We start from the raw sequence: 26,714 nt of genomic DNA on the forward strand, positions 1-26,714 counted from the left end.
GCCAAATTTAGCGTTTAGTCTGATGGTCAAAAAGCTCAATTTTGATTTCATCAGACCGTAGAACCTTCTTCCAGCTGACTTCAGAGTCTCCCATGTGCCTTCTGGCAAACTCTAGCCAAGATTTCATTTAAGTTCTTTTCAACAGTGGCTTTCTCTTTGCCACACTCTCATAAAGCTCTAACTGGTGAAGCACCCAAACAACAGTCATTGTATGCACAAGTCTCTCCCATCTCAGCCACTGAAGCTTGTAACTCCTGCAGAGTTTTCATAGGTCTTTGAGTCATAGAAACATAGGAGTCGCCGCCTTGTCTAGTCCCCTTCTTGCACGGTCACTCAGTTTTTGAGGATGGCCTGCTCTAGGCAGATTTACAGCAGTGCCATATTCTTTCTGTTTCTTGATGATTGACTTAACGGTTCTCCAAGGGATATTCAGTGACTTGGAAATTTTCTTGTATCCATCTCCTGACTTGTGCTTTTCAATAACCTTTTCTTGGAGTTGCTTGACGTGTTATTTTGTCTTCATGGTGTAGTTTTTGCCAGGATACTGACTCACCAGCAGTTGGACCTTCCAGATACAGGTTTATTTTTGCTACAATCAATTGAAACACCTTGATTGCACACAGATCTCCAAAAACAGATCTCCATTTAACTAATTATGTGACTTCTAAAACCAATTGGCTGCACCAGTGATGATTTGGTGTGTCATATTAAAGAAGGTGAATACTTATGCAATCAATTATTTTGTGTTTTATATTTGCAATTAATCTAGGTCACTTTGTAGAGATCTGTTTTCACTTTGATATGAATGAGTCATTTTCTGTTGATCAGTGTCAAAAAAAAAGGCCAAATTAAATCCACTGTGATTCAATGTTGTCAAACAATAAAACATGGAAACCTCCAAGGTGGGTGAATACTTTTTATAGGCACTGTACCTCTTAGCATCATTGCTTAACTCTTTATTTAATTTGCTTAGTACTTGTATGTTTGTTTGTACTCTTAAAATAAACCATCGTTAGAATTAAGACTGCTCGTCATTCCTGACTCCTAGAAGAAGCCTAAGGATCAGAAAATAAACAAAAATCCAACATTGACGACATCTTCTCTTTCTTCTGATCATTGGTTGGCTAGTGCTCAACACCAAACTGCTGCGAGTCGATGCCTGATGTACTTGTAATAGTAATAATAATAGATAAATAAAGTGTAAAAGAGAAGTGAGAGTAGATAATTGGACAGTTGGAAAATGACGCTGGAGAGGTAGTAATGGGGGACAAGGAAATGGTGGACAAACTAATTAAGTATCTTGCATCCAACTTCACTGGAAGACACTAGCAGTATGCTGCAATTTCGAGAGTGTCAGGGGCAGCAAGACAGAAGATGTTTGGGAAGCTGAAAGGTCTGAATGTTGATAAGTCGCTTGGAGCAGATGGACCACACCATCTGGAGCTGAAGAGATTGGGGAGGCAATAAGTTCAAAGTTCAAAGTATGTTTATTATCAAAGTATGTATATATTATAGAACCTTAAGATTAGTCTCCTTACACACAGCCACAAAACAAAGGAACCCAAAAGAAACCATTTTAAAAAAGAAGACTGCCAAACACCCAATAAGAAGAGAGAGAAAAAAAAACAAATTGTGCAAACAATAAAAGTAAGTAAATAGCATTCAGAGCAAAAGTGAGTCAATAGACATGAAACCTGGAGCAGGCCTCAGTACTGAGAACCAGCCCGAACTTTGCTTCTTGTCCTGACACCTTGCCTTTTCAGTCCATCTGGTCTGGTGTGTAAATTGTCCAAACCTCAGGTCATTTTTCACACTAGGTTCCCGAGCCCTGTCACATTATTGATATGCTCTGGGCCTGGACCCCATCATCATGTTTCGACCCATAACCAACCTTTCCAAAGTGGCCTGGCAGTTAGATCGATCAAACCTCACTCTTTTTAGGTAAATATGCCTCAATTCTGCCCGAAAATGGACAGAAAATTCAAAAGCCAAGTTGCAAAGGGACTTGGGAGTCCTCGTGCAGGATTCGTGAAAGGTTAACTTGCAGGTTGAGTCAGTAGTGAGAAAGGAAAATGCAATGTTCGCATTCGTTTTGAGAATAAGAATATAAAAGCAAGGATGTGATGCTGAGGCTTTGTAAGGTTCTGGTGAGGCCTTACTTGGAGTATTGAGAGCAGTTTTGGACCCTTTATCGAAGAAAGGATGTGCTGTCATTGCAGAGGGTCCAGAGGAGGTTCACGAGAATGATTCTGGGAATGAAAGGGTTAACGTATTGGGAGTGTTTGATGGCACTGGGCTTGTAGAGTCAGCCCTCCTTATCCGCGAGGGATTGGTTCCGGGACCCCTCGTGGATACCAAAATTCGCGGATGCTCAAGTCCCTTATTTAACCTGTCTCAGTGCAGTGGACATTAGGACCCGGCGGTCGAGCTCTGTATCCACAGTGTTTCTGTTCACGAAAATAATCACGATCAGGATTGAAAATAAAGTGGAAATAATAAGGTGATGGGAAAGAGGTGAAACACCACTGGTCATTGGAAAAGTGTTAGGCTGCAGTCGGTCAACGATCGGTACAATTTTAAAGGATAAAGTGAGAAAGGCCCTGGCCCGATGAAAGCTACAATTATTACTAAGCAATGCAGTGGTTTAATTATTGGGTTTTGGGTTTTTGGGTTTTTGATCCTCCACATCAACCCGGCACGGTGGAGAGCACACTCAGGAGTGGTCTGTCACTGGATCGAACTCGGGAACTTCCTGAGCCTGGCGCTGAACCATATGTTCATAAATGTTTTATATGCATAGAAAGGTGAAATATATACTATATACTAAGACAAACGTTTGACTAACTAACACTAAATAATACCGGATGTACCTGTTCTGACTTACATAGTAAGAGAACCTCCGATTTTTTTTCGATCCCGATCCATGGTAACCTACCCACATCCTCCCATACACTTTAAGTTATCTCTAGATTACTTATAATACCTAATACAATGTAAATGCTATGTAAAATGGTTGTTATACTGCATTGTTTAGGGAATAATGACAAGAAAAGAAGTCTGTACATGCTCGAACAACAAGTGCTGGAAGAGCACTTCCGGGTTTTTGCGATTCGCGGTTGGTTGAATTCATGCATGCGGAACTTGCGGATAAGGAGGGCTGACTGTATTCGCTGGAGTTTAGAAGAATGAGTAGGTGGGATCTCATTGAAACCTATCGAAAGGCCTAGATAGTGGATGTGGAGAGGATGTTTCCTATGGTGAGGGAGTGTAGGACCAGAAGGCACAGGCTCAGAGTAGGGATGTCCATTTAGAATGGAGATGAGGAATTTCTTTAGCTGGAGGGTGGTGAATCAGTGGAATCCTTCGTCACAGGTAGATGTGGAGGCCAGGTCATTGGGTGTATTTAAGGCAGAGGTTGACAGATTCTTGATTAGTTACGGCATGAAAGGTTATGGGGAGAAGACAAGAGAATAGGTTTGAGAGGGAAAATGGATCAGCTGTGGTCAAATGGTTGAGCAGTCAAGAAGGGCCAATGGCCTAATTCTGCTCCTATCTCTTATGGTCTAAAATGTTGTGTGTGTCTTCAGGCTTCTATACCTCTTCTCTGATAGTAGCAAAGAGAATAGGACATGTGCTGGGAGCTGGGGGTCCTTAATGATGGAATTTTTAAGACATTGCCTTTTGAAGATGTCCTCAATGCTGGTGAGGATCATTCTCATGATGGAGCTGGCTGAGTTTACAACTGTCTGCCCTTTTTTCTGATCCTGTGCAGTGGCCCCTCCATGCCAGACGATGATGCAACCACTTAGAATGCTCTCCACAGTACATCTGTAGACATATTCGAAAGTCTTTGGTGAGATACCAAACCTCCTCAAACTCCTAATGAAGAATAGCTGGTGGCATACCTTTTTGTCATTGCATCGATATGTGATTACCAGTTCCATTCTTACTTGGCTTTGCATCTCTTACTTCTCTGAAGAGGGTCATCTAACAAGATTTGACACCAGGTCTCATAAGGGGGTGTTTGATGCCCAAAATAATGAGGAGTGACAGGTGACTTACCCAATTTCGCTGCATTTCTTACATTGAAAGTGAGAACGTGCAGCAATTGAGCTGCAGTCTCTTTGCTCTGGCTAGTTCTTGTTCACCAGGCCAAGATGGCTACCAGATGAGTCACAAATAGAGACAAAAACAGCCCATTTTTCCTCTAAAACCTACAGCACATGGAATGTAATAAAATTTAGTGATGAACTGTTGACATTGCTGTATAAAATTTAATTATTGGCATGCCTGATTTAATTAGCCACTTTTTCAAAATGTCTTTAGAAACTGTGTTGTGAAAATTGATTCTTGTCTCTGCTTGCCTCCAGCATGCGTCCGGTCAAGAAGCCTCTTTGCTGCCTTTTGCTGGTGACACTGCCTCTGGGAATTTTCTTCCTTTGTCTCTGGCTGCTGAAACCTTACCACGTTGTGGATGTGAAGTACCGAATTCCCAGTACTTCAGAGAACCTTCTGGAACACAGACTTTGGGAGCCCTCTGACAAATATGCCCACATTTCCTTCAGGGTGAAAGAAATTGTGGCTGGGTAAGTCACTCTACTGATCCAGCGGCCATTGTAATGTACCTTTAAGGAGTCAAACTCTGGAGCTTCATTGGTAGCATTTGGGAGAAGAGATAAATTTTTGAAAGAAGTAGATGGGCACAGAAGAGGAGACAAGGTCTGGGGCAGATGAGCCATGATCCTATTGAATGGTGGGGCAGGTTTGAGGGGCTGAGTGGCCTCATCCTGCTGCTACTTTCTTTCATTCTTGTGCTTACCAGCAATACTAACCCATAGGTGGCACAGTAGTATAGTGGATAGAGCCACTGCCTCACAGTTCCAGAGAACTGGGTTCAGTCCTGACCTTGGGGTGCTGTCCGTGTGGAGTTTGCATGTTCACTTTTTGTTGGTGTGAATTCCCTCCAGGGAGCCGCAGATTCCTCCCAGACTCTAAAGACATGTGGGTTGGTGGGTTCAAAGTAAACAGGTACGTGGGGAGAAGAGAATGGGATTACTACAGATGATGTTTGATGTTCAGCATAGTCTCAGTGGGCTGAAGGGCCAATTTCCCTTCAGTATCACTCTGACTCTAATAATTCTGCTCTGCCACTGCCCTAAGATGTTAAATAAAAATCATCCTTGCCTTTTACAATTGAAATTGCTGCAAGAATTAGTTGCCCCTTTGAGCTTTGAAGGTTCAGAGAGAGGATTAATCTGATTCAATCACATCTGGGTAGATTCATTGCTTGTCAAATTATGTCAAGTTCAGGTGAGCAATTTCAAGTTCCTGGGTGTCAACATCTCCCAGGATCTATCCTGGGCTCGACATATTGATGCAGTTACAAAGAAGGCACGGCAGTGGCTAGATTTCATTTGGAGTTAGGAGAGATTTGGTATGTCACCAAAGACACTCGCAAATTTCTATAGATGTGCTATGGAGAGCCCTCTAACTGGCTGCATCACTAACTGGAATGGGGGGTGGGGGGTTGCTACTGCACAGGATTAAAATAAGCTGCAAAAGTTGCAAACTCAGTCAGCTCCATCGTGGCCGCTAGCCTCCTCGGCATCCAGGAGGCATCTTCAAGGAGTGATGCCTCAAAAAGGAGGCATCCACTATTAAGTAACCACATCACCTAGGACATGCCCCCTTCTCATTGCTACCATCAGGAAAGAGGTACATGAGCCCGAAGGCACACACTCACCAATTCCGGAACAATTTCCCCTCTGCCATCTGATTTCTGAATGGGCACTGAACCCATGAACACTACCTCACTACTTTTTATCTGTCTTCTTGCAATAATTACTTAAGTTAACCTTTAATAAATATATAATCTATATTTATTGCGATTTACCATAATTTACAGTTTTTATTATTATATATTGCATTGTATTGCTGCTGCAAAGCAATAAATTTCGCAACATATGCCAGTGATACTAAATCTGATTCTGATTCTAATTCAGACTTACTAACCGGTGCTGGTGGTAACTGGTTTCATTGCAAAGATAAGCTAGCGGGAGCGGAATGTAAACTCACAGATTTATAACAAGGAGGATCATTTTTAGCTGTGGGCAATTAATCTCAGTGGAGATAAAAATGGAGAGATGTGTATAATAGACAGTTGCTGAACTAGATCTCCTTTCCTATGGTTGCTGAAAGTTAAAATGATCCCTTTCTGTAATTCTAATTGTAGATCGGTGGGATGAGCCACAAATAAGGCACTTGATGAGTAATTCCTTCAGAGAGGAGGTGGATGACTCCCTGGGAATGGGATCAGTTGTCTAAAGGACTGGGTATAGACTGAAGTGATAAGTATGCTTCAGGATACATTGTCTGCTGCAGGAAAGGTGTTGAGATACATGAAACTGCAGATGCTGGAATATTGAGCAAAAAAACACCAAATTACTGGAGGAATTTGAGAGGTCCAATCACTGGTGGGAGCAGAGCTCTTCAAAGAGGCTACTTGCAGGTCAGCAAAGCTAGTATGAAAGGAGGGCCTCGTGGGCGTTTGGACATTCCAGAGGCCCAATTGACATTGGGAGCAGAGCACTGCAAATTAAATGAAAGTACAGAAGGGGTAAACAGGGTGGCCATTGGGAGTAGGGCACTAGTGAAGGTAGAAGTGTCAGGCTTTGCTTTGACTAAAGAGGCTTCAATGAGAACAGGGCTGAGGCCAAAGAAACAGGTTAGAGGATTTGATCTTGGTTGCCCATTGTACAGTGCAGGCAGGATGGCAGATGTGGCAGTGGAATGCTCCTCCTGTAGGATGTGGGAATTCATGGAACCTGGTGGTCTCCCTGATGACTACACCTGCGGGAAGTGCAGCCAACTCCAGCTCCTGAAAGACCGCATTCGGGAGCTGGAGCTGGGTGGATGAACTTAGGATCATCCAGGAGGCAGAGCAATTGATAGATACGACTTTTGAGTAGGTGGTTACACCCAGAGTTCAGTAGATGGGTGAACACTGGGAGAGGTAAAGGGAGAAAGAGGTCAGTGCTGGGTCACCCTGTGGCTGCTCCCCTCTGCAACAGGTATATCCCACTTGGATACAGCTGAGGGGGGGGTGGTGACCTATCTGGACCAGACCAATAGCACATGGTTGGCTCTGAGCCTCAGAAGGGAGGGGTGAAGTCAGGTGGAGTACTAGTCATAGGGGACGTGATCGTTGGGGGGTCAGGTCGTTCTGCGGCAGCAAAAGAGACACCAGGATACTGTGTTGCCTCTTGGCTCCTATGGTCCAAGACATCTCAAAACAGTTGCAGAATATTCTTGAAGGGGAGGGTGAGCAGCCAGAGGTCATGGTACATGTCGGTACATGTTGGTACCAATGAAATTGGCAGGAGAGGGGTAAAGGTCCTGTGCAGTAAGTTTAGGAAGTTAGGAAGAAAGGCTGAAGAGCAGGACCTCCAAAGTGGTCATCTCCGGATTACTCCAAGTACCATGAACTAGTGAAGGTCAGAACAGGAAGATAGCGAGATGAAAGAGTAGCTGAGGAGATGGTGCAGGGGGCAAGATTTCAAGTTCTTGGATCATTGGAACCTTTTCTGGGGAAGGGGGTGACCTGTATACGTGGGACAGATGGCACCTGAACTGGAGGGGAACCAATATCCTGGGAGGGAGGTTTGCTAATGCTGTTGCGAAGAGTTTAAACTAGATTTGCAGGGGTTGGGAACCGAAGTGAAGAGGCAGAGGATGGGGTGGTTGGTGCATAGATAGTGACAACTTGTAGGGAGTTTATGAAGAAGGATAGGCAGATGATTGAGCAAATAAGCACTCAGCCTGATGGTTTGAGATGTGCCTATTTTAATGCAAAGAGTATCATAAGCAAAGCAGATGAACTTAGAGCATGGATCAATACGATGAACTATGCTGTGGCCATTATGGAGACTTGGGTGTCTCAGGGGCAGGGATGGTTGCTGAGTGTGCTGGGCTTGAGATGTTTCAAAAAGGACAGGGAAGGAGGCAAAAGAAGTGCTAATCAGGGATAGTACCATGGTTGCAGAAAAGGAGGAAGTCATGGAGGGATGGTCTACTGAGTCTCTGTGGGTGAAAGTCAGAAACAGGAAAGGGGCAATAACTTACTGGCTGTTTTTTATAGATCCTCCCAATAGTAATAAAGACATCAAGGGGCAGATAGGGAGGAAGATGCTTGAACAGTGCAATAATAATAGGGTTGTTGCGATGGGTGATTTTAACTTTCCTAATATTAACTGGCGAAACCTTAGAGCAAAGGGTTTAGATGGGGTGGAGATTGTTAGATGTGTTCAGGAAGGTTTCCTGATGCAATATGTAAATAAACCAATTAGAGGAGAGTGTACTTGATCTGGTATTAGGAAATGTACCTGGTCAGGTGTCAGATCTCTCAGTGGGAGAGCATTTTGGAGATAGTGATCACAACTCTATCTCCTTTACCATGGCACTGGAGAGGGATAGAAACAGACAAGTTAGGAAAGAGTTTAATTGGGGTAAGGGGAAATTGGGTTGGGGAAATATGAAGCTATCAGGCAGGAACTCGGAAGCATAAATTGGGAGCAGATGTTCTCAGGGAAATGCCCTGCAGAAATATGGCAGATATTCAGGGAACATTTGCATGGCATTCTGCATTGGTATGTTTCATTGAGGCTGATACGGATTCAGCAACAATAAATATATAAGTGAGGCAGGGGTTTTATAACAAATAAAACATTTATTAAACACTGAAAAACAAACCCCCAAAAAGTAAAGAAACCACTAACGTAACCAGAAATCAGCTGCTGTGCGGCAGCTTAAACAGTTCTTAAAGTAATGTTGCAAAAACAGTTCTTCAAAGTAGTACTGCAAAAGTTCAAAATGCTTACAGTCCATTAAAGGAGAGACTTGTTAGACGATTTAATTTCTCTTTCACGTCGTGTTGTTGTGGTTCTCAGTCGAACTATACTTTTCCCGAAGAACTTACGAAGATGAAAATTAAACGGCTTAAAGGCACTGACCTTTCCTTGACGAAACTGTGCACCAAACCCTTTCTGCTATATTTCACAAGGATTAACAGGCGGACAGCCAACAAATTCCGTCCGAATGAGGATCAAACAAGGTCGAACCTGTTTCACCGTCGAAATTGACTTTTCTCGATCTTTTAGCTCCCGAACTCCGATCTTCACTCTCCACTGGTTTTTAACTGGCAGTATTATAAAGAAACTGCTGGCAATGACCTTATAAACTTTAGGCATTAAATAAAACTCCATCTTTCAACCGAACTATGTCATAATATTGGACCACACAGTGGCATGGAATCAAAATGGCAAATCCAGCCACGAACTGCCCCTCCTCACAGGGAGGAGTCCTCCTTTTATACCCTGTAAAAAAACCTGTCACATGACCTCTACTGGTGGGAAAATGACGTCACTCCACCATCACAGGACCACTACCTTAAGTCCAGTATAGCTTCAACACCATTGTCACGTGACAAGTACAAGATACCCACAGGTACGTAACAAGGCACAGAAAGAATGGTAGGATTAAAGAACCATTGTGTACAAAGAATGTAGAAAATCTAGTTAAGAGGAAAAGAAAGCTTATGAAAGATTCAAGAAATTAGATACTGTTAGAGTTCTAGAAAATTACAAGGGTGCCAGGAAGGAACTTCAGAATGAAATTAGGAGAGCTAGGAAGGCCTTGGCGAGCAGGATAAAGGAGAGCCCCAAGACATTCTACAAGTATGTGAAGAGCAAGAGGATCAGACGAGAGAGAATAGGACCAATCAGGAGTGAGAGTGGAAACGTGTGCATGGAGCCGGAGGAGGAAGCAAAGGTACTTAATGAATACTTTGCTTCACTATTCATCAGGGAAAAGGACCTTGGCAATTGTGGGGATGACTTACTGTGGACTAAAAGACTTGAGTATATAGACATTAAGAAAGAGGATGTGCTGAAGCTTTTGAAAGGTATTAAGTTAGATAAGTCACCGCAACTAGACAAGATACTGTGGAAAGCGAGGGAGGAGATTGATGAGCCTCTGGTGATGATCTTTGCATCATCAATAGGGACGGTAGAAGTATCAGAGGATTGGAAGTTTGCAAACGTTGTTCCCTTGTTCAAGAGTGGGAGTGGAGATAACCCAGGAAATTGTAGACCAGCGATAATTACTTCAGTAGTGGGCAAGTTGTTGGAGAAGATCCTGAGAGGCAGGATTTATGAGCATTTGGAGAGACATAATCTGATTAGGGATAGTCAGCATGGCTTTGTCAAGGGCAGGTCATGCCTTATGAATCTGATTGAATTGTTTGAGGATGTAACAAAACACATTAATGAAGGTAGAACAGTGTATATGGATTTCAGCAAGGCATTTGATAAGGTTCCCCATGCGAGGCTCATTCAGAAAGTAAGGAGACATGGGATCCAAGGAGACCTTGCTTTGTGGATCCAGAATTGGCTTGCCCACAGAAGGCAAAGAGTGGCTGTAGATGGGTCATATTCTGCATGGAGGTTGATGACCAGTGGAGTACCTCAGGGATCTGTCCTGGCACCCCTCCTCTTTGTGATTTTTATAAATGACCTGGATGAGGAAGTGGAGGGATGGGCTTGTAAACTTGCTGATGACACCAATGTTGGGGGTGTTGTGGATAGTGTGGAGGGCTGTCAGAGGTTACAGCAGGACATTGATAGGATGTAAAACTGGGCCGAGAAGTGGCAGATGGAGTTCAACCCAGATAAGTGTGAGGTGGTTCATTTTGGTAGGTCAAGTTTGAAGACAGAATATAATATTAATGGTAAGACTCTTGGCAGACTTTGGAGGATCAGCAAAATCTTGGGGTCCATGTTTACAAGACATCCAAAGCTGCTGCGCAGGTTGACAGTGTTGTTAAGAAGGTGCATGGTGTGTTGGCATTCATCAATCGTGGGATTGAGTTCAAGAGCCGTGAGGCTATATAAGACCTTGGTCAGACCCCACTTGGAGTACTGTGTTCAGTTCTGATCATCTCACTACAGGAAGGATGTGGATACTCTAGGAGGGTGCAGAGGAGATTTACAAGGATGTTACATGGATTGGAGAGTGTGCCTTATGATTATAGGTTGAGTGAACTTGGTCTTTTCTCCTTGGAGCAATGGAGGATGAGAGGTGACCTGATCGAGGTGTATAAGATGATGAGAGGCATTGATCGTGTGGATAGTCAGAGGCTTTTCCCCAGGGCTGAAATGGCTAACATGAGGTGGCATGGTTTGGAAATAGATATAGAGGGGATATCAGGGGTAAGTTTTTCACACAGAGAGTGGTGGGTACATGGAATGCACTGCTGGTGACTGTGGTGGAGGCGGATACAATAGGGTCTTTTAAGGGACTGTTAGATAGGTACATAGAGCTTAGAAAAATAGAGGACTATGGGGTAGGGTAATTCTAGACAATTTCTAGAGTATGTTACACGGTCAGCACAACATGGTGGGCCGAAGGGCCTGTAATATGCTGTAGATTTCTATGAATTCAGCAGGTCAGGCAGGATCTGTGGAAGGGAATGGAAAAGACCCTTCATCATTACTGACAGTAGAAAGATGTGAGGGGATGGGGTGGGGCAAAATCTGGCAGGAGATAGTTCCCATTTGGGAAAATCAGGACAGAAAATATGGAGGGGAAATGGCAAATATAAAGTGGTGAGGGAGTGATGCAAGAGCCAGCAGGTGTTGGGTCGATCCAGGTGAAGAAGGTGTTAGATGGAGTGGGGGGAGAGTGGAGATAGTGACAGAGGCTGGAGGTGAGAGGTGGAGGTGACAAAGGGCTGCAGATGGTGGGTCTGATAGCAGAGGAAGGTGGAGCCTGGAAGCAAATATGGAAGGTGATGAGGGTAGATGGGAACATTAGAGGGAGGGGACCTAGGGACAGGGGTGAGTGGGTGATGGTCAGATGGAGTGAATGCTGATTTCCTTGATCATGATATATCATTGGGTTCTGCTCATTGTAGAGACAATTTTAATTGACTTCAGAATCAAGTCCATCACTAAATAGAAAGCTGCTTAATGTCATTGTTGGCTCACTAAATTTGTATTTCAAGATGTTAATTGCTCAAAAAAACAAGGAGGCTTATTGATCAAAGGGAAGTAGGAATCGAATTGGTGGCCATGGCAGATTTTACTTTGAAGGCTGTCTGTCTTGAAGCACTGAGATCCCTTGTGACATTTCAAGAGAGGAAGTATTTGTCTCATTGACAAAAGTTGAATATTTTTCATTGGATCAGCAGGAGCAATTAGAATAAACATAAACTTCTTACAATAAGTTCTAAGGAGAGGTATATACCTAAACTGGATGCAGAGCAAACACGTTCAGATGTTTGGTGCCTTAAGCAATGCAAGTCAAATGAGGTCACTCAAAATGTTATTGTACATGAAATGTATTGCACATTCAAATCACGGGATATCACACTTGGGAATGTTGAGGTATCAAGTCGTATTTTGAACCGATGGGTTACCCCATTTATCATTGGCTGGTGAGTTCTGACAACACAAATCACTTTTTTTCATTAGGCTGCTTCCAAAGAATGACTGTAGTTGCGATAAGGAGGAACCTGTACTGAAGCTGCCATTCACCAGGCACCTCTTCCATCAGGTTTCCGTCCACCAGTTTCAGCAGGTCTTCAAAGAGGCAGAGCGAGAGGAGCTGAAGAAGCAGAGGCAGCAGGAGTATCACCGTTTTCTACAGAGGTATGAGCAACCGGAATGTTACTGATGCAGTACCCAGGCGTCTAAAGCTACCAATAGCTGTCGGCGACACAGTGACGCAGCAGGTAGAGCTGCTGCCCCACAGATCCAAAGACCCGGCTTCAATCCAGCCCTTGGGGTGGGGTTTGCTCGTTTTGTCTCTGACTGCATGGGTTTCCCCCGCGCCCCCACCTGTTTCGGTTTCTTCCAATGACCCTAAGATGTGCGAGCTGCTGGGTTAATTGACTGTTGTAAGTTGCCCCTTGAGTGGTAGAATCTTGGGGGGGGGCAGCAATTGATGGGAATGTGTAGAGAATAAAATGGGATCAGTGTAAGTGGGTGGTTGTTGGGTGGGGAACTAGTTAGAATGGTTGATCAGATTAACTGCCTGGGGAAAGAAACTTTAAGATACAGTGAAGTTTTTGTCTTAATAGTCCTATAGTGTTTCCCAGTAGGGAGCTTTTGGAAAAGGCAACTTGCTGGGTGGATATTGTCCCCAATTATTTTAACTGCCTGCTTCTTTTACCTAGTCACATGCAAGTCCTGCAGTGATGGTGAACTGTAGCAAATGAGTTTTCACAATCCAGAATACCTTTACTGGTCACCCTTTACCATGTGCCCTCCTTCCACGTTACCAATTGTGTCACCTTAAACTGGTTGCTGGGGTTTAAAACTCTCAACAAAATGTCAAGAAACCCAAAGGCCAACTTTGCTGGAGTCTTGCAGTTGTGCTCCCAGTGGGCCCACTCTTCCAGGGCTTGAAGTTCCCTGCAGGGACTGGACACTAGATCATTTGGACTAATCCAGTGGGAAGGATTTGGCGATTTTGCGATCCAGAGTTTCTTCAGAAGTCATAAAGAGGCATAAAACTTGTTGCTTATGGCTGTTTATTGAATGTAATAAGAACAATCAAAAAGAGAAACGACAATGAACAAATATGTCATGGTTGTCTTATACTAAAAACTAGCTCAAATTGGGAAGATAACGAGACATCACATAATTACAAATAGTCTGATTCATTAACTGTTACTGGAAAATTCACTGAACAATTACATGTATATTTAAGTGATTATATAAAGGTACAAGCAAGCATCGTAAAGATTAAACGACTATATTGGGTTACACTTGAATTCAACGTGGTCTTCAGCTCCTTCTCAGCTTTCCTGCTTTGAAAGCACTCTCTTAATGGCTCCTTGAGATCTTCAGCGAGCTACACAAAGCAGGAAGATTCCAAGGTTAGTTTTAAAAAAAGACTGTCATTTTCCAGACCAATGAGGTTACATTGTGATCTTGTGAGAGTTGGGATACAAGTTCTGACCTTGGCAGTTTAAAGACAGCTAATGAAGCAAATTTAAGTTTGGAATCAAAATCTGGTCTTGGTAATAGTGACAGTGAAACTTTTGGTCTGTTGTGACAACTCCTCTGGTTCAGAATTTTTCTCCACCTGTTGCCTTTAACTTGTCTGGCCTACAGAGGCCATATCCAGGAACATATGGGTTCCGTGTTTACAGACATCCAATACTCGATTTTGGCCAGATTTCAATAAGAGACAAAAATATCTTGATCTGGTAACCACACCGCCACAGTGTTGTAAGGAATGGCATCAAAAGTATGTAATTCTGATAAGAAAGAGCTATTACTAAAAGTGAGAGAGAGAAAACTAGTTCTTCTGTTCATAGGTATGAATGTATGTATTTACACTGGGCTTTTAAATTTGTCGTGGAAGCTTGTTCATAGGTAGGGGTATCTGTAAGTCCTACCTTTCTAACATGGGGTGAGCCTGTTAGTGACTCAGGACTCAGCAATGTTCTTGGATCTTAACTGCTTCCCAAGAAGAAGAGCAATTAGGGATAGGCAGTTGAAACAGAGCTTTGCCAACACAAATAAACAAAAAATGCAAACACAAGGAAATCTGGAAATTCAAACAACACACACAAAATGCTGGTGGAACACAGCAGGCCAGGCAGCATCTATAGGGAGAAGCACTGTCGACATTTTGGGCCGAGACCCTTCGTCAGGACTAACCGAAAGGAGAGATAGTAAGAGATTTGAAAGTAGTGGGGGGAGGGGGAAATGCGAAATGATAGGAGACGACCAGAGGGGGTGGGATGAAGCTAAGAGTCGGAAAGGTGATTGGCGGAAGTGATACAGAGCTGGAGAAGGGAAAGGATCATGGGACGGGAGGCCTCAGGAGAAAGAAAGGTTGGGCGGGAAGCACCAGAGGGAGATGGAGAACAGGCAAACAACTAAATATGTCAGGGATGGGGTAAGAAGGGGAGGAGGGGTATTACACTTCCTCACCACCATTCAGGGAAGTGCTACACCTGCCCTTACACTTCCCCCCCACCCCCATTGAGGAAGTGGTTCACCTGCCCTTACACTTCCTCCCTCACCACCATTCAGGGCCCCAGACAGTCCTTCCAGGTGAGGTGACACTTCACCTGTGAGTCGGCTGGTGTGGTATGCTGCGTCCGGTGTGGCCTTATATATTGGTGAGACCCGACGCAGACTGGGAGACCGTTTCGCTGAACACCTACGCTCGGTCCGCCAGAGAAAGCAGGATCTCCCAGTGGCCACACATTTTAATTCCACGTTCCATTTCCATTCTGATATGTCTATCCATGGCCTCCTCTACTGTCAAAATGAATCTAAACTCAGGTTGGAGGAACAACACGTTATATACTGTCTGGGTAGCATGAACATTGACTTCTCTAACTTCTGTTAATGCCCTTCCTCCCCTTCTTACCCCATCCCTGACATATTTAGTTGTTTGCCTGTTCTCCATCTCCCTCTGGTGCTTCCCCCCCCCCCCCTTTCTCCGGAGGCCTCCAGTCCCATGATCCTTTCCCTTCTCCAGCTCTGTATCACTTTCACCAATCACCTTTCCAGCTCTTAGCTTCATCCCACCCCCTCCGGTCTTCTCCTATCATTTCGCATTTCCCCCTCCCCCCACTACTTTCAAATCTCTTACTATCTTTCCTTTCGGTTAGTCCTGACGAAGGGTCTCGGCCCGAAACGTCGACAGCGCTTCTCTTTATCGATGCTGCCTGGCCTGCTGTGTTCCACCAGCATTTTGTGTGTGTTGTTGTTTAAACAAAAAATGCACCTGAATTTTCTTGTTGTGGGTTAGAGAGCTAGGACAGATGTTTCTGACCACCAGTTGGTGAGGGCCTAGGCAAATGCATGTGTGAATCCCAGTACGATCCATTCATTATTCTCATTCAGCTGCTGAAGGAAGGCTAATCTTTGACTTTCACACAGGCTGTGTCATCAAGGTGCAGAATACACTCTCTGTACGTGGCCCTTAAACTGTGCTTTGTTGTCAATCAGGAGAATACTTTTCACTGCAGGTGTGCAATGCTATCACCTCTCAACAGCCTTCCTTCTGAGCAGACATCTGTGATAAGAAATGCAGAGTTAATACCTCAGGTCAAAGACCCTTCATCAGACTGTCTTGGTTCCATTTTCTATTCCCATTCTGACAGTCCATGGCCTCCTTTACTGTCACGATGAGGCCACTCTCATGTTGGAGGAGCAACACCTCATGTACCGTCTGGGTAGCCTCCAAACTGACAGCATGAACATGAATCACTCTAACTTCTGGTAATTTCTCCCCTACCCCTTCTCTATTTTTCTATTCCCCATTCTGGCTCCTCTCTTGCTCTTTCTCTTCTCCTCGTCTGCCTGTCACCTCCCTCTAGTGCCTCTCCTCCTCCCATGATCCACTCTCCTCTCTTATCAGATTCTTTCTTAGAAATAGAAACATAGAAAACCTACAGCACAATACAGGCCCTTCGGCCCACAAAACAGTGCTGAACATGTCCTTGCCTTAGATATTACCTAGGGTTACACATAACCCTCTAATTTTCCAAGTTCCATATACCTATCCAGGAGTCTCTTAAAAGACCCTATCATATCCGCCTCCACCATCACTGCCAGCAGCCCATTCCACGTACTCACTACTCTCTGCATTTTTTTTTAAAAAACAACTTACCCCTGATATCTCCTCTGTACCTACTTCCAAGTACCTTAAAACTGCCCTCTCGTGCTAGCTCTTTCAGCCCTGGGAAAAAGCCTCTGACTATCCACATGATCAATGCCTCTCATCATCTTGTACACCTCTATCGGGTCACCGAGGAGAAAAAGGCTGAGTCCACTCAACCTATTCTCATAAGACATGCTCCCCAATCCAGGCAACATCCTTGTAAATCTCCTCTGCACCCTTTCTATGGTTTCCACATCCTTCCTGTAGTGAGGCGACCAGAACTGAGCACGGTACTCCAAGTGGGGTCTGACCCAGGTCCTATATGCTGGAACATTACCTCACTGCTCCTAAATTCAATTCCACGATTGATGAAGGCCAATGCACCATATGCCTTCTTAACCACAGAGTCAACTTGCACAGCAGCTTTGAGTGTCCTATGGACTCAGACCCCAAGATCCCTCTGATCCTCCACACTGCCAAGAGTCTTACTATTAATACTATATTCTGTCATTATACTTGACCTACAAAATGACCCACCTCACACTTACCTGGGTTGAACTCCATCTGCCACTTGTCAGCCCAGTTTTGCATCCTATCAATGTCCCACTGTAACCTCTGACAACCCTCCACACTATCCACAACACCCCATCCTTTGCGTCATCAGCAAGTTTAGTAACACATCTCTCCACTTACTCATCCAGGTCATTTCAGATTCAGATTCAGTTTATTGTTATTGAGAAACCACAAATGCAATAAGGTTAAGAAATGAGACAACGTTCCCCCAGAATGATATCACAAAAGCACATGACAAAACAGACTACACCAGAAAATCCACATAACGTTTGGCAATCCCCAATCCAGAGTCCGGAGGGGCTGCTGCATATTAATATTGCGCTAGCGTCTTAGCGCGTTCCCCGGAAAGGAGCTCCAAATCCACCAGACAAAACAAGACCAAAAACTAAAGTTACAAGACCTGTACGAAACCAAGTAGTTACAACATATAGTTACAACAGTGCAAACAATAGCATAATTGATAAAAAAAACAGACCATGGGCACAGATAAAATAGTCCAAAGATGTTAAAAGACTATAAGTTCAAAAGAAACCACCACACAGTTTCCACAAGTCCTCAGGGTCCCCGATAGACTCGTCATCCCACACCGGCGACAGAAGGGAATACCCCCGCTATGGAATTCCACGGCGCCGCCTGACTCAGCCTCGCAGATGCAGTACACAGTGAAAGCTCCGTCGAACCCAGCCTCGCAGACACAGCACACAATGAAAGCGACCTGACCGCAGTGGACTCCGAGTCCGTCAAACCTCCAAGCCGACGACCATCCCCTCCGGCACGGCTTCTCCGAGCACCATCCTCTGCCGAGCATATTAAGACGTCCCTGCCAACGGCCATCGGCAACGTGACCCCGAGGACTGGGGGCCTGTTCTTCCCAGCAGAGTCCCGGACCTCACAGCAGCAGCAGCAACGAAGAAGTTCTTCCTGGAGATTTCCCGATGTTCCTCCATGCTCCCACACCCGTTTTTCATCCAATTATGATTGTGCACGGCACCCCGCTTCACAAATAACAGATAATCAGTTCCGGAGTGGCCGCTGCAAGCTGCGTCGTGCCGCCATCTTGGATAAGTAGATTTGTAAAAATCATGAAGAGTAGGGGTCCCGGAACAGATCCCTGAGGCATACCACTGGTTACTGACCTCCACGCAGAATATGACCCATCTACAACCACTCTTTGCCTTCTGTGGGCAAGCCTGTTCTGGATCCACAAAGCAATGTCCCCTTGGATCCCATGCCTCCTTATTTTTTCAATAAGCCTTGCATGGGGTACTTTATCAAATGTCTTGCTGAAATCCATATATACTACATCTCCTGCTCTACCTTCATCAATGTGTTTAGTCACATCCTCAAAAAATTCAATCAGGCTCATAAGGCGTGACCTGCCTTTGACAAAGCCATGCTGACTATTCCTAATCATATTATGCCTCTCCAAATGTTCATAAATCCTGCCTCTCAGGATTTTCTCCATCAACTTACCAACCACTGAGGTAAGACTCACTGGTCTATAATTTCCTGGGCTACCTCTACTCCCTTTCTTGAATAAGGGAACAACATCTGCAACCCTCCAATCCTCCGGTACCTCTCCCGTCCCCATTGATGATGCAAAGATCATAGCCAGAGGGTCAGCAATCTCCTCCTTCGCCTCCCACAGTAGCCTGGGGTACCTCTCATCTGGTCCCAGTGACTTATCTAACTTAATGCTTTCCAAAAGCTCCAGCACATCCTCTTTTTTAATATCTACATACTCAAGCTTTTCAATCCGCTGTGAGTCATCCCTACTATCGCCAAGATCCTTTTCCATAGTGAATACTGAAGCAAAGTATTCATCTTCAGTCTTCAGTCTTTACATTTCCAGCTATCACCCCCCAAATTCTCACTTTTCCCCCCTCTGCCACACACCACCTGGTTTCACCTATCATCTGCTAACTTGTACTCCTTCCCTTCTCCCATCTTCTTATTCTGGCTTTTTCCCTTCCTTTCCAGTCCTGATGAAGGGCCTTGACCTGAAAGGTTGACTCTTTAAGTCCCTCCTTAGCTACTGCCTGACCTGCTAAGTTCCTCCAGCATTTTGTGTGTTACTCTGGATTTTCAGCATCTGCAAAATCTCGTGTGTTTATCATCAGGCTCTCTGCTTTTATAGAGAATGGTCTCGGACCTGAAATGTTGACTTTGTTTCTCTCCCCACAGATGCTGTCTGACTTGCTGAGCGTTCCCAGCATGTTCCGTTTTAATTTCAAAGTTCCCAGCATCCGCTGTTTTACACTTTTCCTGTCATCTCTGTTGGCGAGGTTACCAGTTAACCACTCAATGCGCAGTGTGGGTGCAGACCTCCTGGGAATTGGGATCTTAAAGTGGGAAAGATGGGTGGAGAGATTTAGGGAGGGAATTCCAGAACTTGGAGCCTTGGCAGCTGAATGCACAGTCATCAGAGACAGGGGTGATCCCTGTCAATGCAAGGGCCCAGTGACCAGTGAAAGAGTTGAGGTTCATTCCTATCACATTGAATGGAAATGAACAAATTAAATTAGGAATATGGTTTATTTTTGTCAGAAGTACTGAAGTGAATAGCTTGTCTTGCATACCATCCATACAGTTAAGTTCATTGAGGTTGTGTGAGGGAGAACATTAGCAGAATGTAGGGTGATTGCTTTAGGCCACAAAAACAATTTCAGGGTCAAAGTTATGAGTTTTAATATTCAAATACAGGGTTTCCCCGCTATCCGAAGGTAGAGCGTTCCTATGAAACAGTTTGTAAGCCGAAATGTCATTAAGTGAAGAAGCAATTACCATTAATTTATATGTGAAAAATTTCCAGACCCAAAAAATAACCTACCAAATCATACCAAATAACACATAAAACCTAAAATAACATGAACATATAGTAAAAGCAGGAATGATATGATAAATATACAGCCTATATAAAGTAGAAATATTGTATGTACGGTGTAGTTTCACTTATCAAAATTGGGAAGACAACGAGCCAAAATCGATGTAGAGGAAAAAAATCAGCACGTACTCGCCTACGCACGCACACGCATGCGCACACAACTGCCAGCGCAAGGCTTCACAGTCATGGTAGTCTTTCACTGGGTAAACACACGTATAAAGCGGGTTTCTTTTTCTCGTAAAAGCGAAAATCCTCTTCTGTTAGCGAAAACAGGTACTAATGTAGGTCTTTCGTAACAGCGAGCTGTCGTAAAGCGAACGTTCGAAAAGCGGGGGCCGCCTGTAGATGGATGGGTGTGCCTCCAAGGATTCTAGGCTGTTTGACTGTTGTTGCCAACATGGACTCATCGATCTTGGATTTCATCACTGGAACACCAGTAGGGTTTAACTTTGAAGGAATTACATTTAGGTTCTGCATTCGTTTCTTTTTCAGAGCTTCTGTTCTCTTTTCCTTCTCTCTGATTTTGCACAGGTCCCATTCCCCTGCTGACATGATGATCATTGCAAAAGCCAACACCCCTTTGGAGTACCCTACACAAGGGTTGCAAGTGCGTCCTCTGAAAACCATTGTGATACCAGGTCAGAACTGCGTTATATTGGAATTACATTACTGGGAAAGCGCATTGTGAGCTGTGGTTCTAATGTGGGTAACGGGGGCATGGTGCAGATCAGCCAGAATCTTACTGAGGGCCAGAACAAGCTCAAGGGAGTGAATGGCCTTTCCTGGTTCTGTTACCAGTGCAGTGCTCAAAAACCTCCTATAGGGACCATTTGGTGTGGGTTGTATTGGATCTGGAGAGGATATTGTCCAGAAGGTTTCTGGGATGTCGGGAACGAGGTGCAAATCTTGTGGTTGTAGCCATTTTGTGAGATGTCCATAATATGGAAATAGCAGTAAAGCAAATAACACAGCAGCAGGGAACTGTAACCAACTCACTCTCAACTTTGTGATCTTCCTTTATATCAGGGGTCTACGGACCCTTTGGTTAATAGTAAGGTTCCGTGCCATAAAAAAGTTAGGAACCCCTGCTTTATACTGCAAACTGGTTGAAGCTGGACAGATAGGGAACTCGTTCTGTTAAGACCAACCCATGAGAAAACAAGGACAGTCTTGATTTAAGCTGCCATTAACAGGTTTACAGAGATACCACAGAAGCACGGAACCATCTGCACTACTGAAAATGAATGCAAAAGGGTTGGAGGGCGATGGTCTTGGTGGAAGTAGATGAAACTTGGCAGAAACGAAGGCTGGCACAGACTAGATTAGCCAAAAGGCCTTTTTTCTGTGCTGTAGTACTCTGTGTCTCTAAAATCCACTGAACATTTAGAGACAAACAGGTGAATATACAATCATGTAAGCAAGCTCAAAGAATGTTAAATTCCAAGAAAAATAATGTGCTCAAGTCTCCAGAGCAGAATTTTAACCAACAACCTTCTGACTCTGAGCCAAGAGGCATTGCTGAGGAAGCTATGGGCAATATCTTACTGTTCAGTTTGGTTAACAATTGGGTATAACTCATTGCTGTTAAGTATAAAACGAAAAATGGAAGCGAGGCAGACCAACGACCATTGAGTGCATTGCAACTACTCAACCACTAAATTTTCATGCCCAGGAGGTAATTGAGACTCATGGCCATAGCAGTTCAGAGGAGCCTGTCAGTCAGCCGGTGATTGAGGGGTAAGTGCAGGGTAGATACGGCAATACTACAAGGTTGGGAACTATAAGCGCTCTGTAAAGTACATTTGGACAGGAAAGGAATGGAGGGTTATGGGCTGAGTGCGGACCAGTGGGACTAGGTGAGAGTAAGCATTCGGCACGGACTAGAAGGGCCGAGATGGGCTGTTTCGGTGCTGTAACTGTTATACGGTTATGTGGTTATTTTGCAATAGGTAATTCCTAATTTGGCAATGCATTTGGAAGAACTGTAACACAGTGCCCCATGAAAACATTGTGCTGATGGTGATGAGGTTACTTGATTAAAAGATAGAGTGAGTGAACTTTGTCATCTGGACTTTTCTTGCAAATTGTTTCTAAGCAAGGTGTAGATTTGAATTTGGTCGATTTGTCTATTTTTGGGTTGGGTCCATGTATAGAAACCACCTGGTTGATCCAGTTCACCAATGCCCTATTCATGCAGGAAGCTTCAAGTCTTTACCTGTTCAGGCCTACACCTAGCTGGCTCCTAATAGCCTTGAGATTTATTGTGATAAGCACAAATGTGGCCTTTCCAAAGTTGCTTATTTCCTGAGAGATGAATTTTAGGAAAATTAACGCGACGGATGATGTGACCCAAATCTGAATGTTTTTCTGCTTCCTTTTCACAGGTTTAAGTTTACAAGCTACATCTAGGAAACTGTATCGGGTAAGATATTTACAACCAGTCACGCCTTGGAATATTGCATCATGCCCTCATTTGCTTCTTTTTTGCATGAAGACATGAATATTGAAAGAGGCTCCGACATTTCAATACAGCCCTCATTATGGAACACTGCAATGATAACAAAGCATGGTTGATTTACAATTTATGTGACATAGGTTATTTATAGAGAGAAGGTGTGCCTCTGGCATTAATCCATTATCACCATAGGCTCTTTGAATAATCTGATAACATGCCCTGATTTGAGGTGTTTTGACAGATTTTTCATCTGCAGCGAAGTTAATAGGGATTGGGCAGGAAAGTAAATCTGAGGCTAATGATTAGATCAACCATGGTCTTAGTCAGTGGTGGGCAGACTGAAGGAGCAAAATAGCCTACTGTTTCTCCTAGGTAATGTTGGATCCAAATGTTCTTTGGAAATCAAGAATAGGGCATAAAACTTATTGCTTAAAATAATTGTACTGTATTAAAAGATTATTACAAGAGCAGAAACCAAACAAGAATGAGAAACCATTAGAACAAAGACAAAACACCCTGACCTTTTTCATCTGGCCTGACCCTTAAATTGTCCAAACCTTGGGTCATGCCTTGCACTTGGTCCTGGGCTCTGCCGCTTCGCTATGCTCTCGGGTGGGCCCCACCCCCTCCATTCAGCCCAGTGCTTAACTCGATCAAACCTCGGATCTTTCATTGCTCTCGGGCCTGGGTTCCGCCTTGCCTCAACTTAGTTTTGCTGCATCAAATTGCCTCGAAGTCCACTCCAGCAATGGTATGGTCAAACACTGGCTCATTCCCCATTCTTGGGCCCAGACCCCTCTGCCTCAGTTCTCCACGCTGCAACCGTCCTGCACCTTTGAGACTTTAGTTCGTAACACAAAAATGCCAGGTCATACAGGCAGTTCAAAAGCTCAACTCCGAAAGGGAAATTGCAGGCTAAGACAGCAACACACTCTCAAAATGCTGGAGGAATTCAACAGGTCAGACACCAGTCGACATTTCGGGCTGTGACCCCTCATCAGGGGAGGAAAGGAAGGGGGTAGAAGCCAGAATAAGAAGCTGGGGGGTGTGGGGAGGGCGGAGGGAGAAGTACAAGCTGTCAAGTATTCGATGAGACCAGGTGGGGGGGGGGGGGAAGGTAAGTGGGTGGGGGAGGGGTGGATCATTTGAGATAAGTTGCTAGCAAAGACACATTGCTACGGCAGTGAGCCTGGGTGAGTACGAGTTCGACGAGTCGGAGGGCAGCAGAGATCACAGAGGGGGAGTAGTGGGAGAGGATGTCACTGAACTCCCGTCAAAGAGAGGAGGTCAACTTCCCCCTTTTCTTTCCAGTCCTGATGGTGGGTCGACTGCACATTTCCCTCCATAGATGCTGCCTGACCTGCTGAGCTCCTCCAGCAGATTGTGTGTGTGTTACTCAAGATTTCCAGCATCTGCAGAATCTCTTGTGTCCATGCTCCTAGGTGGGTTCAATCTCCTCCCTCCCCAGCAGCTTCTTCCTACACTTTCCAAATGATGCTTATTTATTTAAGTAAAAGTCTCTGTTTCTGTAAGATCTGAGTGAAAGGATCGCCATCCTAAAGGGCTCAAGGTCTCGAGGTGCCTCTGGATTGAAAGAGGACCTCCTGTAGGAACTGGAAACAGGACATTTTGGGACAGAGCGGAAGGAGGTTCTTACCTCGAAACATGATCGTGTGCTGTGAAACGTGATTGTGGTCATTTCCAGTCAAACTGCTCCAGTTTAGAACTTTGGTCCCTTCTCAGCCACGAACCGTGTCAGTGCCATTGAAGCGTTTTCCCTATCAGGGGATACTCTATTGATGGCCGAATTTGTGCGATGTAGTATTGAACCATTTCTAGCAGATGAAATGACTTTGGTCCACAATACTCTGTTAGTAAGCAATCACAGCCGAACCTGGTCTCCACAGAATTGCTTCTTCTTTTGTAGCATCTTTTGAAGCGATACAGTGACTGAATGTAATTACAGACACAGAGTCACACATCATGGAGCAGATCTGCACTGACTAAGATTCCCATCTAAGCTAGTCAATGCAATCATGCAAACAATAAAGCAGGCTAATAACATTCAGAATTGAATTGCACAAAGGCGGTCCTGCCCACCGACCCTTAGTTCAGGGCAGAGCGGGGTAGCGAACTGAACCGGCCTGCCCCTCGCTTCAGGCCCTGACACCCTGACTTTTTCAATCTGGCCAAACCTTAATCAGTCGCTTTGATATGCTCTGGGGCCTGGACTCCGCTGCCTCGATCCAGCCTGTACCCGACCATTCCGATTTGGGCCGGTACTTAAGTCGCCCAAACATCAATAATAATATCAAATGCTGCTGGACACTCAACTGCACTAGCCACATAAATGCCATCATTACGAGAACATGTCAGACAGTGGGGATTTTGTGGTCAGTGACTCCACCTCCCGACAGACCAAAGCCTTTCCTCCATCGACAAGCACAGGTCAGGAGTATGATGGACTTTCCTGGGTGAGTGCAGCCCCACCAACTGCTAAGAAGCTGAACCCCCAATCCAGGACAAAGGTTAGCCTCCCATCCACCCCACTAAAGGCTCTCTTCCTCCACCTCCACCAGCACACAGTGTACACCATCTACAAAATGCACTATAATTACTCACCCAGGCTATTCCAACAGACTTCACCAAGATGAACAAGGGCAGCAGGTGCAGGTTCCCCTCAAAGGTACACACCAGCATGTCTTGGAAATATATCACTGTTCCTTCGTCCTCCCTGGGTCTAAGTCCTGGAACTCCCTCCACTGTCAGAACACCTTCACCAGAGGGGCTGTGTGATGAGAGGATAGTTAGGAGGCAAGCTCTGGAGTATCAGAGACTAGACTCAAGACTTGAGTTTGAGATTCAGACAAGAGCAGGGCTCTTGACTTGATGCTAGATGAGAATCCAAACAAGACAAAAATAAAAAAAACTGAACTAAGGTTGAGCTGACAATTGAGCACTGAGCCCGAGTTCAAATGCTCTTTAAATATTAGAATCCTGGTGTCAAAATATGGCCGCCAATTAGTGGAGTGGGCTTGAATCTTTAGGCAGATTCTGGGAAGTCGGAGCGTCTAAACCTCAGAAGCTGGTGCGGTTGGGTGCGGATCATAACAGACTGCAGTGGTTCGGGGGGTGGGAGGAGGACAGCTCACACCACCTTCCTAAAGGCAAGTAGGCAATAAATGCTGGGATAGCCAATGGTGCCTAAAAATAGGAAATTAATGTAAAAAAGAAATCTACAGTACCATTTGAGAGAGTGCTGCTCTGTCAGAGATGCTGTTTTTGGTACAAAACTTTAAACCAATGCCCTGATGCTCCAGGTGCACACGACAGGGCCTTGGAAAGCAGGGAAGCTTCCCTTGCTCCTCGGACCTGTATATTTCCCTGAATTACTACCACCTTAACAGGTTAGCAGGTCGTTATCTACTCCCAACAGTTAGAGCTAGCCTGGTACTAATTGCTGCTGTGTTAGCTAGTCCCATTTGCCCGCATTTGCCCACATCCCTCTAAACCTTTCTCGCCCATGTACCTGTCCAACTGACTTAAATGGTGAATCGGTGGAATTCATTGCCATAGGAGGCTGTAGAGGCCAAACCACTGGGTGTATTTAAGGCAGAGGTTGATAGATTCTTGATTAGTCAGGACATGAAAGTATACAGAGAGAAGGAAGGAGAATGAGGTTGAGAGGGAACGTAAATCAGCCATGATGAAATGGTGGAGCAGACTTGATAGGCAAATGGCCTAACTCTGCTTCTATGTCTTATGGTCTTAAATGTTGTTAATATACCTGTCCTAACTACTTCCCTGTTCCATATACTGACTACTCTCCTGTTCCTATTAAAGCACCTTAAACCTCTACCCTCCAATTCTTGATTCCCCACCACTGGGAAAAAGACTGTACACACTTGCCCCATCTATGCCCCTCATGAGTTCATACACGTCTTGATCTGGCTTCCAACTGTGTTAGGATTTGACCTGTTTCATAAACTGTTTTTCTTTAACTGGTGGCATCTTTTTGAGGCCCTTTTGCATCTCTTCCTGTTTCTTTCAGCATCTGTGGCACAGCACTTGAAACTGTGAGCAGTTTCAGACTCCTGGGAGTGCACATTTCGTACA

General features: G+C 44.6%; 1 protein-coding gene across 1 annotated transcript in view; it reads left to right on the plus strand.

Moving 5' to 3' along the window:
* Positions 1-26,714, plus strand: part of b4galnt1b (beta-1,4-N-acetyl-galactosaminyl transferase 1b) — a 133,039-nt gene that overhangs the window by 34,275 nt on the left and 72,050 nt on the right. The window contains exons 3-6 of the mRNA XM_059956115.1: positions 4,371-4,586; positions 12,528-12,704; positions 20,675-20,781; positions 22,528-22,565. Coding sequence (XP_059812098.1) covers positions 4,371-4,586; positions 12,528-12,704; positions 20,675-20,781; positions 22,528-22,565 — 538 coding nt within the window. The remainder of the gene's footprint in view (positions 1-4,370; positions 4,587-12,527; positions 12,705-20,674; positions 20,782-22,527; positions 22,566-26,714) is intronic.

Source organism: Hypanus sabinus, chromosome X1, assembly GCF_030144855.1.
Source record: "Hypanus sabinus isolate sHypSab1 chromosome X1, sHypSab1.hap1, whole genome shotgun sequence".
NCBI classification, from domain to species: Eukaryota; Metazoa; Chordata; class Chondrichthyes; order Myliobatiformes; family Dasyatidae; genus Hypanus; species Hypanus sabinus.